Source organism: Papilio machaon, chromosome 9, assembly GCF_912999745.1.
Source record: "Papilio machaon chromosome 9, ilPapMach1.1, whole genome shotgun sequence".
NCBI lineage: Eukaryota > Metazoa > Arthropoda > Insecta > Lepidoptera > Papilionidae > Papilio > Papilio machaon.
This window is the reverse complement of record NC_059994.1, coordinates 99361-111972: the sequence shown is the minus strand read 5'-3', so window position 1 is coordinate 111972 and position 12612 is coordinate 99361. Positions and strand designations below refer to the sequence as shown.

Here is a 12612-nt window from a genome sequence, read left to right as displayed (position 1 = left end):
ACCAAGATCATACAGAAGACAGTCATGACACGGAAGTAATTCCACGTTTCATCTGATGAGTGCGTGCTGAAGGCCTTTTTTTGTAGAATTCGTCAAATTTTATCTTGTACGAAATTGTAAAATATTTTAATATTATTGTGTAACCATTCCGTACCAAAAATGTTTCTTCATAATCAAAATATTATTTCTCTTATTGTCTGATAAAAATGTCTGTCAAAAATATCATTGAAAGATGTTTTCAATGAAATTGTAAAAAATATTTTCAAAAGATTTTATCCTGCTTCAAAAAGGCAGCTTTAAAAATTCAATTACCAAAATTCATTTTCTAATTGGTTACATTAATCCTTGCAGATCAAAGAGCAAAGAAAATTGTTCTCTCCGGGAAAAAAGCAATTTATCTAGGGGAGCGGGGAGCGGGGCGCGGGGGGGAGGGGTGAGCGGACGTAAAGAAACATAAACAGGCGATATAAATGAAATAGGGGAACAGTATCTGCTCTCACAGCCCAATGAGTGGGAACAAAGCGCGCGCGTGGCCGCCGCGATACGAGCCATACCCGCGGACCTCGCTACCCTACCCACTGCCCTCTGTCCACTACCCACTACCCGCTACCGCTCACTATCCTTTTTATTTTGTAGACTTCATTAATTATTTTTCCTTTCAACGCGTCGAGCGGCCGCTTTTTGAAATGTCCGCTTTTATTTGAGCCACTGAGCTTAATAGATCCGAACATTACAGCAATATCGACACCGACAGACCGACGCGCGAGTACATACTCGCTACAATTTAATAACGCAATGTTATTTTAGTACAAAGAAGTTATTTTCTTCTTACCAAACTTGACCACAGAATTACTGACACAAAACAATAAAATGTGGTGTAGCAAGTTCCTTTGGGCACTAAATCCCATCCTTGAATCATATGTTTATAGTAAGTGGTAGAGATGTTTTATTACAAAATGTATGTGCACGTGTTGTATACGTAGTGCCGGAACTCGGAGCAGCAACAAGGCAAAGCAAGCGGCAGACGGTCACTGAGCCCCTCAGGCGAAGTGCGCCGCAATAAAGCTAAATAATTGTCATTTTTATACCCACAGTGCCATTAAAATGATATTAAAATGAAAATTTATTGATATCAATTTTAAATATATTTAAGCAATAAAGAGTGTGTCAGAGTGATTGGATATTTTTGTTAATAGTTTTTATATGAAACTGGTCTATACATGAGAGGCAAGAGGTGAGAGGCACCGGCCGTCACCTCACTATAGCCACCGCAGTCATAACCGGATTTTTGTCAGATTTATTACAGACATATTATTTATTATTTCGCTTAGCTAATTTTAGTCTCTATTAAGGGCGGCCATAAACGGACCGCTTCAGGCAGTCGTCATAGGCTCTAAAAAGCTGCCGGCGGTACACGTACTGTGTACGTATTGGAATGATATATGTTTAAAGTCGTGGAACTATAAATATTAAAATAAATTAAAACTGGTAGTATTATTTAAAGTGGCATTATTCCTCCATGGAGTGTCTGTATAAATGTGACAACCGCCGCGCCACCGCGCCGCCGCCGCCGCCGCCGCCGCGCCGAGCGGTCAGATAATGTGCACCAACTTCAACGCCAACTTCACAATTCAATTGATAGTTTGGAATTCACCTCGACTTCCTCTCAACTCCGCTCGTTTATTCGTTCACTAGTTTTGAAGTCGAAATATAAGTTGAAAATAAATCGTTAATGATGGTTACAATATAAAATTATTCATGTACCTATTATTTATTATTATACTACAAAACATAACCATAAAATATATCCGCATAGTGCGCTGTTCTTACACTTTTAACATAAAAGACAAAATGTCCTCTACATTAGGTTTCATTACACTTCTCGTAAACACACTGAAATAATTCCGAGGTGAAGAAAAGTGTAAGCGCACTGTGACCATAATAAAACGTGCAATAAACGCAACAGTAACGTGCCTCCCCCCCCCCTCCACTCTCCCCCCCCCCCACCTCCAGCACGTCGACAAAATAAGGATACGCTATGTTCTATTTATTAACATGTTAAGATTTCACAAAGTACATGTTTAAACATTTCAATAACTCTAAGGCATAATAAATAATATTGTATTAGCGTAGCTATTTATATTGTACAAAGCTTGAATGTGTAATACTCAATCCTAACCTCCGACCTTACATTTCGCCGGCGGGTACGATAGTTACAATCCTTGCTAAGACATATTTAATATCCCTAACCACTAACCTACAATTAAACCTTCCCACGTGCAAATTAACTATGCGCAAGATTGAATTTAACTAGGCAAGTGCTAAATTGAACATTTACCCTTTTACAATCAAGATTATTAAAATTTAAAGAACATGTAATAGTCAAAATCAATGAACGATGAATTCACTTATCTTAACTCCCTCCAATATTACAGTATTATAATATCTCAGTCCGTCTTTAAACATTGACCTCCGGTAATGCTTTGGCACTTGCAATAAACTTTTCTTCTGCCTATCTTCCTACTTCTGAATATTGAAATGAGTGGAATATGCTATTGTTATGTGCAATTATTATTAATATGCGATTATGACACTGGTCACGTAATCGTATTTGGGCATAAAATCCACGTGTACCCGGAGCCGGCCCTCACCTCGCCTCACCTCGTGAGCTGTTGTGTTTGAAAATTATGATCGTAGTTGCCAAAAGGTGCGCCTGTACCCGTCACATAGTTACATGAGATATGTTATGTATTACTAGGCTAACTTTATAACTAATAACTGCAATTCACTTAGAAATCGCCAATAGCGTTTTGCATGCAAAGTGAAAAAACAATCAGAACTTATAGCTAGCATAAGCATAAAATATCATATTCATAGTTTAAAATGAGTTTAATCGTGAAAACTTCGCGACAAAGTAAATTTAGGGTAAGTTCCGGACTAGTGAAGCCACACTGCCGCTGCCCGCCGTCGACAAGCGGTGACAAATCATAAAACACGGAAGTGGTTATCTCTGCAGCCGCAACCTTCCCGCTCCCTGCAACCCGCTTCCGCGCCCGCGTCACGCAACACACACCACGATTCCTGAACCGTTTCGATACGGGTTCGGGTTAATCCACTTTCATTTTCCATGCGGCTTCATATTTTACCACGCCTCAAAAATCTTCAAATATTTTACGAAACCAATTTAAATTCATTGTTTGATATCTAAATCATTAAGGTTGTTTCTTTTGCATATGTGCACTTTATCGCAACAATTAGCTTTTGAATGTTAAATAATTCGAATAGTTTATCTAAACTAATAACAGTAAGTTTTTAATGTTGATGCTATAAAGTAGGTCGGGAATGCGATAAATAGTTGAAGCTGTTTTATCTCTGGAAAAGCTGCACAATTTTATTCCGAATTTCTCTCATCGGTTAGTTAATGATCTCTTACTAGTCCTTCCCTTGTGGCCGGCCAATGCTGCACTACTGAGAAAAGATCAATTTTCTTACATTTTAAAGAGGAGTCCTCGTTTAATATTTTGAGGGCACAACAGCGCGGATATCATAAATCAAGCGAGGTGTCGGCGCGACAACCTTGTAAAACTCTGAATAATGTCTAAGCGTCATAAAACCGCGTAAAGTTTACCAGATTTCCCTCGACGCACGCGCCACGGCCATAATCATTAACCGAACTTCTAGCTTTATTTAATTCAAGACCGTAAACTTGGCAGGTCGAGGGAAAACCTAGGCCATAGCTTTACATATTTAAAGCGCCGCAGGGAGCAAATGACAAAACGCAAGCCGCCCGCGGACACGTCACAGTGCTACTGCGCTGACAAAGCGCAAAAGTTTACATTTAATTTAAACAAGTGTGTGAGCGCACGCGGTCTGCTAAATAACAACAATCTAGTTTTAATTGGTGCTATTTGTCTGCGGAGCGGATGCTGCACATTGCGTCGCCAATGGACCGTTTTCGGAGGGCTTTAACATATTAATGAGAGCGACCGCGCCGGGGACAGAGTGGGCGCGAGGAGGGCGCGGGGAGAGCACGGGGAGGGCACAGGTTTAATTCTGCCCAATACTTAAACCGAATTTACGCGCTGGGATTTCGTGTATTTTTTCGTTTAATACGTAATTCAGAGTGAGACCTTTGTAAATAGTCGTTTTAAATCCAAAGCTGCAGCTAAAATACACTCTTGCATACATTTACAGTTTTAATTGTTTCGTTCGTTATTAACGGTTATTGCAGACGTAGAGATTATGCTTTCAAGGAAATTATACCACAATGCACAAAATGTTTATGTTAATTTTTCGAATAAGAATTCTTTACAAGGACTTTAAAGTAAATAACAAATACAATCTCGCTATGATATTATTAAATTTCTCTACAACTATATGAGTAGGTACAATCTGTAATTTTGATGTTTCTCAGCCGCGTTGGCAGCAAATCCTTCACATTTCTATATTTCCCGCCGCAAATTCCTTTTTTTACGACAGTTAAAACCAAGCATTATGACCATTTATTTTCGCTCTTAAAGTACTATTAGAATCTTATTTGATTAACAATATTTCTTTCTAATAGAATTGAATTGAGCCGCTGTGGCTGTGAACAACTCTGAGCCGAGTAGACACACGTATGCAGCATTCATTATTTTATATTGATATACGTGTGACGCCAGAGATATCTCTGAACGTTATGCGGAGCAGTTCATCCCAAAGGTAGGCCCCATGCCTGCGGGCGGCGGCGATGGCGGCGGCGGGGTGTCCGCGTGGCGCGGGCGCCGCTCCGTTACCTTCTTAATGACTCTATTAAAGAGATTAATAGACTCTATGCCTCTATCGCTTAAAAAACATCTCGACCTTTTTCATTCCTAACAAATTTAATTAATGTCGATACAGATCTTCGGAGAGTTGATGTTTGGGTCACGGAAGATAATTTCGTTTCAAATTTGGATTCTCCAATCTGTTTAATAGGAAATATGATATTTAAATTGGTGATGTGTCGACGTTTACGACGCCCGCGCGCTCTCTATAAATAACAATATTTCTCAGAAGGTGATTATTGTCAGTACAAAGTATTCTTATGACTTCAATAAAGTTAGTTTATGGAGGATAAGTTAAGTGTGGCGGCCGCGGAGGATGATGCTCCGGTTTATGGAGATATCCGCAGCGCCCTCCCGCACTCCCCGCACTCCCCGCACTCCCCTCGTTAAAGTAACAGAGTTAAAAGCTCTAAAGTGATACGTCGAAAGACACGTCAACGTTTTTAAGCCATTAGTGATTTATGTTTAGGCGTGTCGCACTCGCACCACGCTAGAGTACCTATAACTAATGCGTCTTCTATATTTTGAGGAAAAATATATTTTAAGGCTTGATATCTCAGGTTGCTTCAAATCCCGTGTCTATAAATTTACATAACATTCAGGTTGATAAACCTCAGGTTAATAAATCCATGTAAAAATACTCCACAACAATGATAGCTAATTGCGTCGCGGACGTGTCGATCTATTGTTATAAAGCTCAGTGTAACCTTACACCGGCCGGTGTATCTCCAAGTCGTCAGCAGCTCATTGTCCAGAGTGAGTACTGCAGGTTGCAGATATGTGATGTGTATCGATCGTCGTCTGCGTGCGAAGTCCACAGCCCCTAAGCCGCGCCGCCGCAAGCCGCGACAACCGTCGCCGCCAAGGATCCCCCGATAACACTACTTTTGTATACGATTACCGACTAACACACGAAGATTAAACAATTATTTTTATAATGAATGTTTATTTAACATGAATTGACATTGGTAAGTTTTCATTTACTCAGAACTCTACAAAAATACATTATCATCAAAACTAAACTGCCTGTGATTATAGTAAGCACTATTTTACATACCTTATCTATAAACAAAAACTAAATTTAACAAAGCTCGTAAACCGAGCGTTTTGGTGATCCTGGCGCAGGATACTGTGTCCTGCGAGTCCGGTACGACTGCAGCCTCAGTGGACAGGCAGTAGCGTGGCGGAGCGGAGTAGCGAGCGTTTGCTCTCAGCTCAACTCAACCCCTCAGTAGCGAACCGACCGCCGACCGTATACGCCGTCTGGCCCGTGCTCACCGCGCCTCACTCCGCTACGAACTTAAACACGATAGCGTCCGAATATCCTACCTTAAATTCAAACTTTAACGAATTATTTACCGATCGTTTCTTAGATTTTAAACTTATTTTTCGCGTTCTCGTATAACAGTTATCCACTTTAGTCATAATAACGAGGTACCGGGGAGACACCCTGACCGTCGGCATTCGTTACACTGACGATGAGGTCCGTCCGAGGGGTCCACGCAGCTTGCTAGCCATGGGAACCCTTATCAAATTCCCTCTCACGATCCGTTTCGATATATTGATCTCATGAGACCGGCATAGATGAAGATGATACTGAAAATAGGGAAACTGCCCTCGGGCGTGAGACTTGCGGAAAAGGAGAAGAAAGAGGCGAGCAAAGAGAAGAAGGAGGCGCGGCGGGAGGCCAAGAAAGCCGCAGAGAGGTGCGAAGAGCGCTGCCCGGCGGACCCGTGGGCTTACTGTGCGGTTCTGTGGTGTGCGTGCGCCATGAGTCTGGTGTCCAGCGGCTACAGCCTGTACCGGCAGCAAGGGCTGCAGGCCCGGCTATCGCTGCTGGAGGAGCAGCACGCCGCGCTGCGCAGCGCTGTGCTGGAGCCGTTGCAGCCCGCCGCCCGACTGCGGCGCGATCTACGCACCCCGCGCCCGCACCGCTCGCGAAGCATCGGCGACTATGGTCATTGCGGATGTCCACCAGGTCAGTGGCCAATCACACAAACCTTACACATTATCTGTGTTTATATTTATTACCAACTCTGTATACATTAAGATGTGACATCCATGGTGTGATTTTCTATGTGCCAGGTGTACTGAGAGTATTAGCTCTTTAGAGCTACCGTTCTAAATTTACCCATTGCATAGAAAAATATTAAAATATGAATTATTGTAAAAGTATTATTGTAGATGTTTCTAAATCTCTCTTCACATTATCATCATCATCATCATCATCATCATCATATACATTAGAATAAGTATTATCTTTGTATATGACAACGTAAATAAGGAGTGCGTGCGGTGAACGTCGGCGTGTGGCCGTGAGAGCGCGGCGTTCGTCCCGCGAACCCGCAACCCGCGACAGCGTGACAATTGATTCGCCGCACACATCACGTCACGTCACGTGGCATGTCCCGCTGCCCGCCGCCGTCTGCTGTCGCCTCGGCCGACTTCATTCATAGATGCTTATTCTTAATCCGCATCAAGTTTATACATGCGCGGCGGCACAGAGCGCATTTCAAGGTCAAGGTTAATATGATAAATCATCACATGATTATCAAGTAATTAATGAATGGATTAGATCCCAAAATATTAAAAGATCTATGGAACGGAATATAATTCAATATATATAGATAAAATATAGTCAATATTTTTAAATAATCCCTTCAGTCACAGCCGATCACATAATATGACTGTCACGTGGACATCGAATGTCATGCACAGAATTGTAAAAACTTTAGAGTTATCGGCAAACTCTTCATATTGATGTAGTTGTAATGGTAGGCCGGGCATTGGGCGCGAGCCGGGTGGAGTGTTTACCTCATCGGCGGCGTCAGGAGCTAACCCGATCAACTTCTATCAATATTTGTTCAGCACGAGAACGCGTCCCGCGGGATGTGTCCGCTGCGACGTGTAATTTCTGTGTTGTATGTGTAACTTGTTTATTTTAATACCGCAACGTAATAGTCTAAAGATAAACATAACATTTGAGTACAAAGAAAAATAAATCAACCAACATTTTCTAATATTCGTGGGACCCGCAAAGAAAGTTAAGTCATACTGAAAGTAAGTTAATGTTTCTTCCTAAACTTATATTAATTGTTTATCAAAGTAAAGCATAATCTTCCGTAATCCAAGTATAGTATTCTTGCAATTCTATTTGTGTGCTTAGCGATGCGATGCACTGGCGGCTCGGGAACAGCGGCACAAATAGTGTAGCACCACATTAACAGAACGACGCTCTCTCCCTAGCGACGGAGACGGCGACGCGCGATCTCTTTTGTTTTAGATTATTTCTCGTAAAATAGGAGAGCTGATATAACTAGAAACTTGCTGAATAACATTTTGGTACATTTATAACAAGACAACGACAAATACATCTCCATTTCATTACTATCTATCCTTGTCGGAATGTTAATGTTTGATAACGAACATTATAAATTTTATTTAAAATCGACGTTGGAGATGAAACAAAAGCGGAATCTGGTTTTAGATTTTAAGTTCGCGGTCATAATTAAACTCAAATCCAACCAGTTTTATTGTGTTGATGTCGACTCTTGTGAAAATTACCGTTGATTTGTGCGTGTCGATATTGGCAGTAGGATCGACGTTATTTATTAATGACGTCATTGTTAGCGGAGGAATATTCATGATGGGTTGGAATTGGCGCGATCCAATTCAAAATAACGCGCTCGTAAATAATTCTATTGACAGTGCAGCGACGCGGGCGCGGGCACATTGGATATCCAACCAATTCATTGTTTAAATTTCACATTTTACGAGCTTATCCGCTATTTACCTAAGTCATTATTGTGAAATATTGATGGCGGCGGGGTGGAGCGAGGTGTGGGGAGGGGAGCGCGACGCGTCGTGACAATATATCGCGCCGTGTGTCATCGGCTTTATTGTGTCTTCAATATATTGCTTTCAATTATTATCCCGCACTCCGCGTATTATTTTTCAAATTTCTACAATATTCCCTATATGCTAATGAATACGTGTACATTTATTTAAATGTAACTTGATACTCTTTGGTATTCAATTTACATTTAGCTAAATGGATTTAAATCGACCGTGTTTTTGTAAAGAAAACATAATTTCTAAAAGGACGTATGTTCAAAAGCGGATTTAGAGCTCGACTAACTAGTAATTAGACTAATTATATCTCGTAATGAAATTATTGGCAATATTATTGAGGAGAATAACGTTAATAGGAAGGATAGGAAGTTAATAGGAAGTAGCGACGGATACGATACGGCACTGCGCTTTCTGCTCGATGGGGCCTGAGCTCCACTGTTACACATAGGTAAACATTAAGTGAGAAAACATGTATTTATCTTCTATTAAACCGCTTCAAACTATAAAAGTCCTCTATTTTAATCTTTTCATCTGAAACTCAAAGCCTCGTATTAGCGGGACCCTTACCAATAAATCTATTCATGGAAGCGAACAAAAACGCTAATAAAGTTACTAACACTTAACAACATCCGAGGTGGGTTTGCGTACCCGTCTTTCAAAAAGCCTATTTAATTTTTTTCTCTCCGCCGCAATACAAAGTTAATCTCGAGTGGAAAGCCGTCAGCCGACCCCGCGCCCCGCACCCTGCGCCCCGCACCCTGCAGCGCCAGGCTGGCAGGCAGGCAGGCAGCCCGCAGGCGTTGATCGAAAAAATGATAAAGTACCGGATGGTACGAATAGGATGCAGAGGGTGACAGTTTTATTGAAGGGCTGCGAGGCGCAGTTAGCGCCCCACGAGCTTTGATTACAGCACTGGTTATTGTTATGTTTCTGTGAAACGATGTTATCTGAGCGGATTTGCGCGGAGTTATTCTACTCGATGCAGCGTCGGTAAACAACTGTCGGCTGCCACGGCCGATATCTTAATGCAAGGAGCTAAGCTTTAGATTATTATTGTTCAGTTGACACATATAACGTACTGCGTCGTCGCTGCGAGCTATTATTCTCCTGCAACACAATAAGCAATACCATTTAAGACATTCATGTTTCGTTGAAACGACGATAAATCGTATTCAGAATGTTAAGTGAATTTTGTGTTGTAATTAATTATGTTGTAGTTATGTTTAGACAAAGTACTCATTGGAGCTCGTTAGCATTCAATATGCTTAAATATAAATGAGAAAAAGTAAGAGCAAAACATCAAATAACTAGACATAGTTTTTGTTTATTTTGGACTTAACAAATCTTTATTTGCATTTTATTATATGTACTTATTTTTCGCTTCAATGACAAACGTTAGCATTATATTCCATAAGAATTGTTTACAAAGTATTCATAGTTTAACAAATCATTTAATATCCACTGGCTTTCCAATTAAGTATTGTCAATTAAAAATTATTTATGTGTGAAATAGATGACATTTAGCCCCGCTGTGTGGAGAAGTCCATTGTTTTGTAAATGTTCAGGAAATTTAATCAGCAATCCTGCGGCAATGAATCGGTGTAATAATAGAACGAGCTAACAAGGAATAATAAGTTAGCGTATTCATTGAGATGATGTAAGTAATGCATCAATGAACCGATAGTCGTACAATATAATCGAATACAGAGTTTCCAACATCAGTTCGGTTTGCAGGCGTTTCGTGTGTTAGCGGTCTGCGGTCTGCGGGGATAATAGCAATGGGAGCTAAGCTTATCCCGCGGCCGGCGCGTTCGCAATCATGAGTGGACATTTAAAACCCGCAGCCGTCGCGTCGCCGGTCCGACATGTCATGACACTACACTACACTACACTACACACTCGTATCTGAAATGAAATCGAACAATTAATATCCCAGCGAAACATAAATAATACAAAAAACGTTTTCTTGTTGAGATTCAAAGCAAAACTCTGGTCGCGAAATCAACTTATGGTAATAAATAAACATGAGTCCAGAATTATAGATTCAATCTTTTAGTTTAACGTTGGAACGAACAAACTAAGCCACAAAAATTGCTCAGCTTTTCGTTCGTAACAGCCGCATTGCGAATTAAGCCCACAACTAATCACTTCAGCCCAAACACCATTGTGCAAAGTGAGCGCGCGAGGCCCCGGGCACAGGCTTCCATTGTCGCTAATGTCTTTAGCAAAGTCTAGCCTCGTCTGCAAACACCCTTATGTACGCACCAAACAACCTGAGTAAATAGCCCCGCTTGTTTGTTTGTGCACAAATTAGCTGTATTTGATTTAAATTAATTTATAACTTTACGTACAACAAAATGTACAATAAGTTTATGCTCTTTACAAAATATTAAACCTTTATTTTACTTAATGTGTTTAAAATAGTAATAATTAAAGTTGAGGATTTACAGAATAGCTTATTTTCAGGAAATTTTAAAATATAATTTATTCAGTTGCTGTAAAGTCGAGTCAAGCAAATTTCTTTTATAATATTTTCATAACACCTTACCTCCTCTTTCCTGATGCGGGCAAACTTACCTACGAAGCACCGGCAGTAGCTTCTAGTGTCGGCAAAGTTTAGCGCGGCGCAGTGCGAGGCCCCGGCGGCGGCGGCGCGGCGCCCTGAACCCTGAGCAAGCGTTTACGAACTAAAATTACGTTTACGTCGCGGAGGCTTATTTCAGTTTCTCTATTATCTAACGCAGCAGGCGCGGCCCAAAAACTAATAGCAAGTCCAAACAATCAGGCCGTTTAATCAAAACTATGTCGGGCCGGAAGGCTGAGGGGTACCTGTCAGGGTAGGGGGTGGGGTGACGCGAAGCCTTTGTAAATAAGGAATACGCGATCTCACTTCCGGTCACGTCACGCGCCCTCTCGTCATCAAGTTTTGTGTAGCAATTGTAACTTGTAGTAGGCAGTTTGAGATATTCTTTGTTACAACGTTAACGACATAACATCTCATAAACGATTTTAGAACTCTAAAGGTTATGTAAAGTTTATTAAGGGCACATGTAATGAAGTTAGAAAGTTACGATATAATTGCAATGAATTCCATCAGAGCGGCCCGCCAGCCGACAACTGGCAGCCGGCAGTCATTAATTATATTAGAACAATCCCGACAGAGCGCATTTCTTTAAATAAACATTCGGTAGTTAGCTATCGGCTCCACTCCACTCCACTCCACTCGCGCGATGTTCATTAACGAGCTTTATTAGTGCTATTTGTCTTCAGCGACCTGTGACCTGCGACCTGCGTGTGAACTTTTGAAAGCTTCCGGACGCGGAGCGGGGCGCGGGGCGCGGGGCAGCCCTAATTGAATGTTTGCTCTGCCGATGGAGACGAGGCAGCCCTACAATTTACATGCAAATCTAAATTTCACGTTAAGCGATATTAGTTCTTACACGTCGATCTCTTACGGAGGGGATTCCTGAATAAGGGCGGGAAAAATCATTTAACCGTTGGGGAAATAAATTGAGTCGGTTGAGACGGTTTTAGATTTATTTTGATTTGGTTTGAAGTGCGTATGTATATATGTGCGGATGCGTGTTTGGGATTACGTCGTTATTAAACTAAGTCCTGGGCAGCCTGCACAGCGTCAGCGGCGTCACTCAACGCCGATTGTGCTCCGGTGATCAGTGTAGGATCAGTGTTCTGTTATATTTATAACTGCCCATTTGTTTGTGCTCTAAATCTTAACTAATCCAGTTGTCTGCCATTCATTTAATTGTAAGATAAGTTATAAAGATACTGACAAGTCCCTTTTGGAAAACTCTTTCAGTCGAGTCATGACTCCTTACTCAATACTTTTTGTAGAGATAAGTTTAATAATTGACCCAAATATATTGTTATTTATATAACTCAAAACATTAAGTGTAAAACGTTATATTATAACTTTAATTAGTGCAAAATATTGGCA

The 12612-nt window shown here is 41.1% G+C and overlaps 1 protein-coding gene across 1 annotated transcript in view; it reads left to right on the top strand.

The window, feature by feature from the left end:
* The first annotated feature begins 6048 nt into the window (after positions 1-6048).
* Positions 6049-12612, top strand: part of LOC106709132 (collagen alpha chain CG42342) — a 64979-nt gene continuing 58415 nt past the window's right edge. The window contains exon 1 of the mRNA XM_045679242.1: positions 6049-6783. Coding sequence (XP_045535198.1) covers positions 6390-6783 — 394 coding nt within the window. The 5' untranslated portion in view covers positions 6049-6389. The remainder of the gene's footprint in view (positions 6784-12612) is intronic.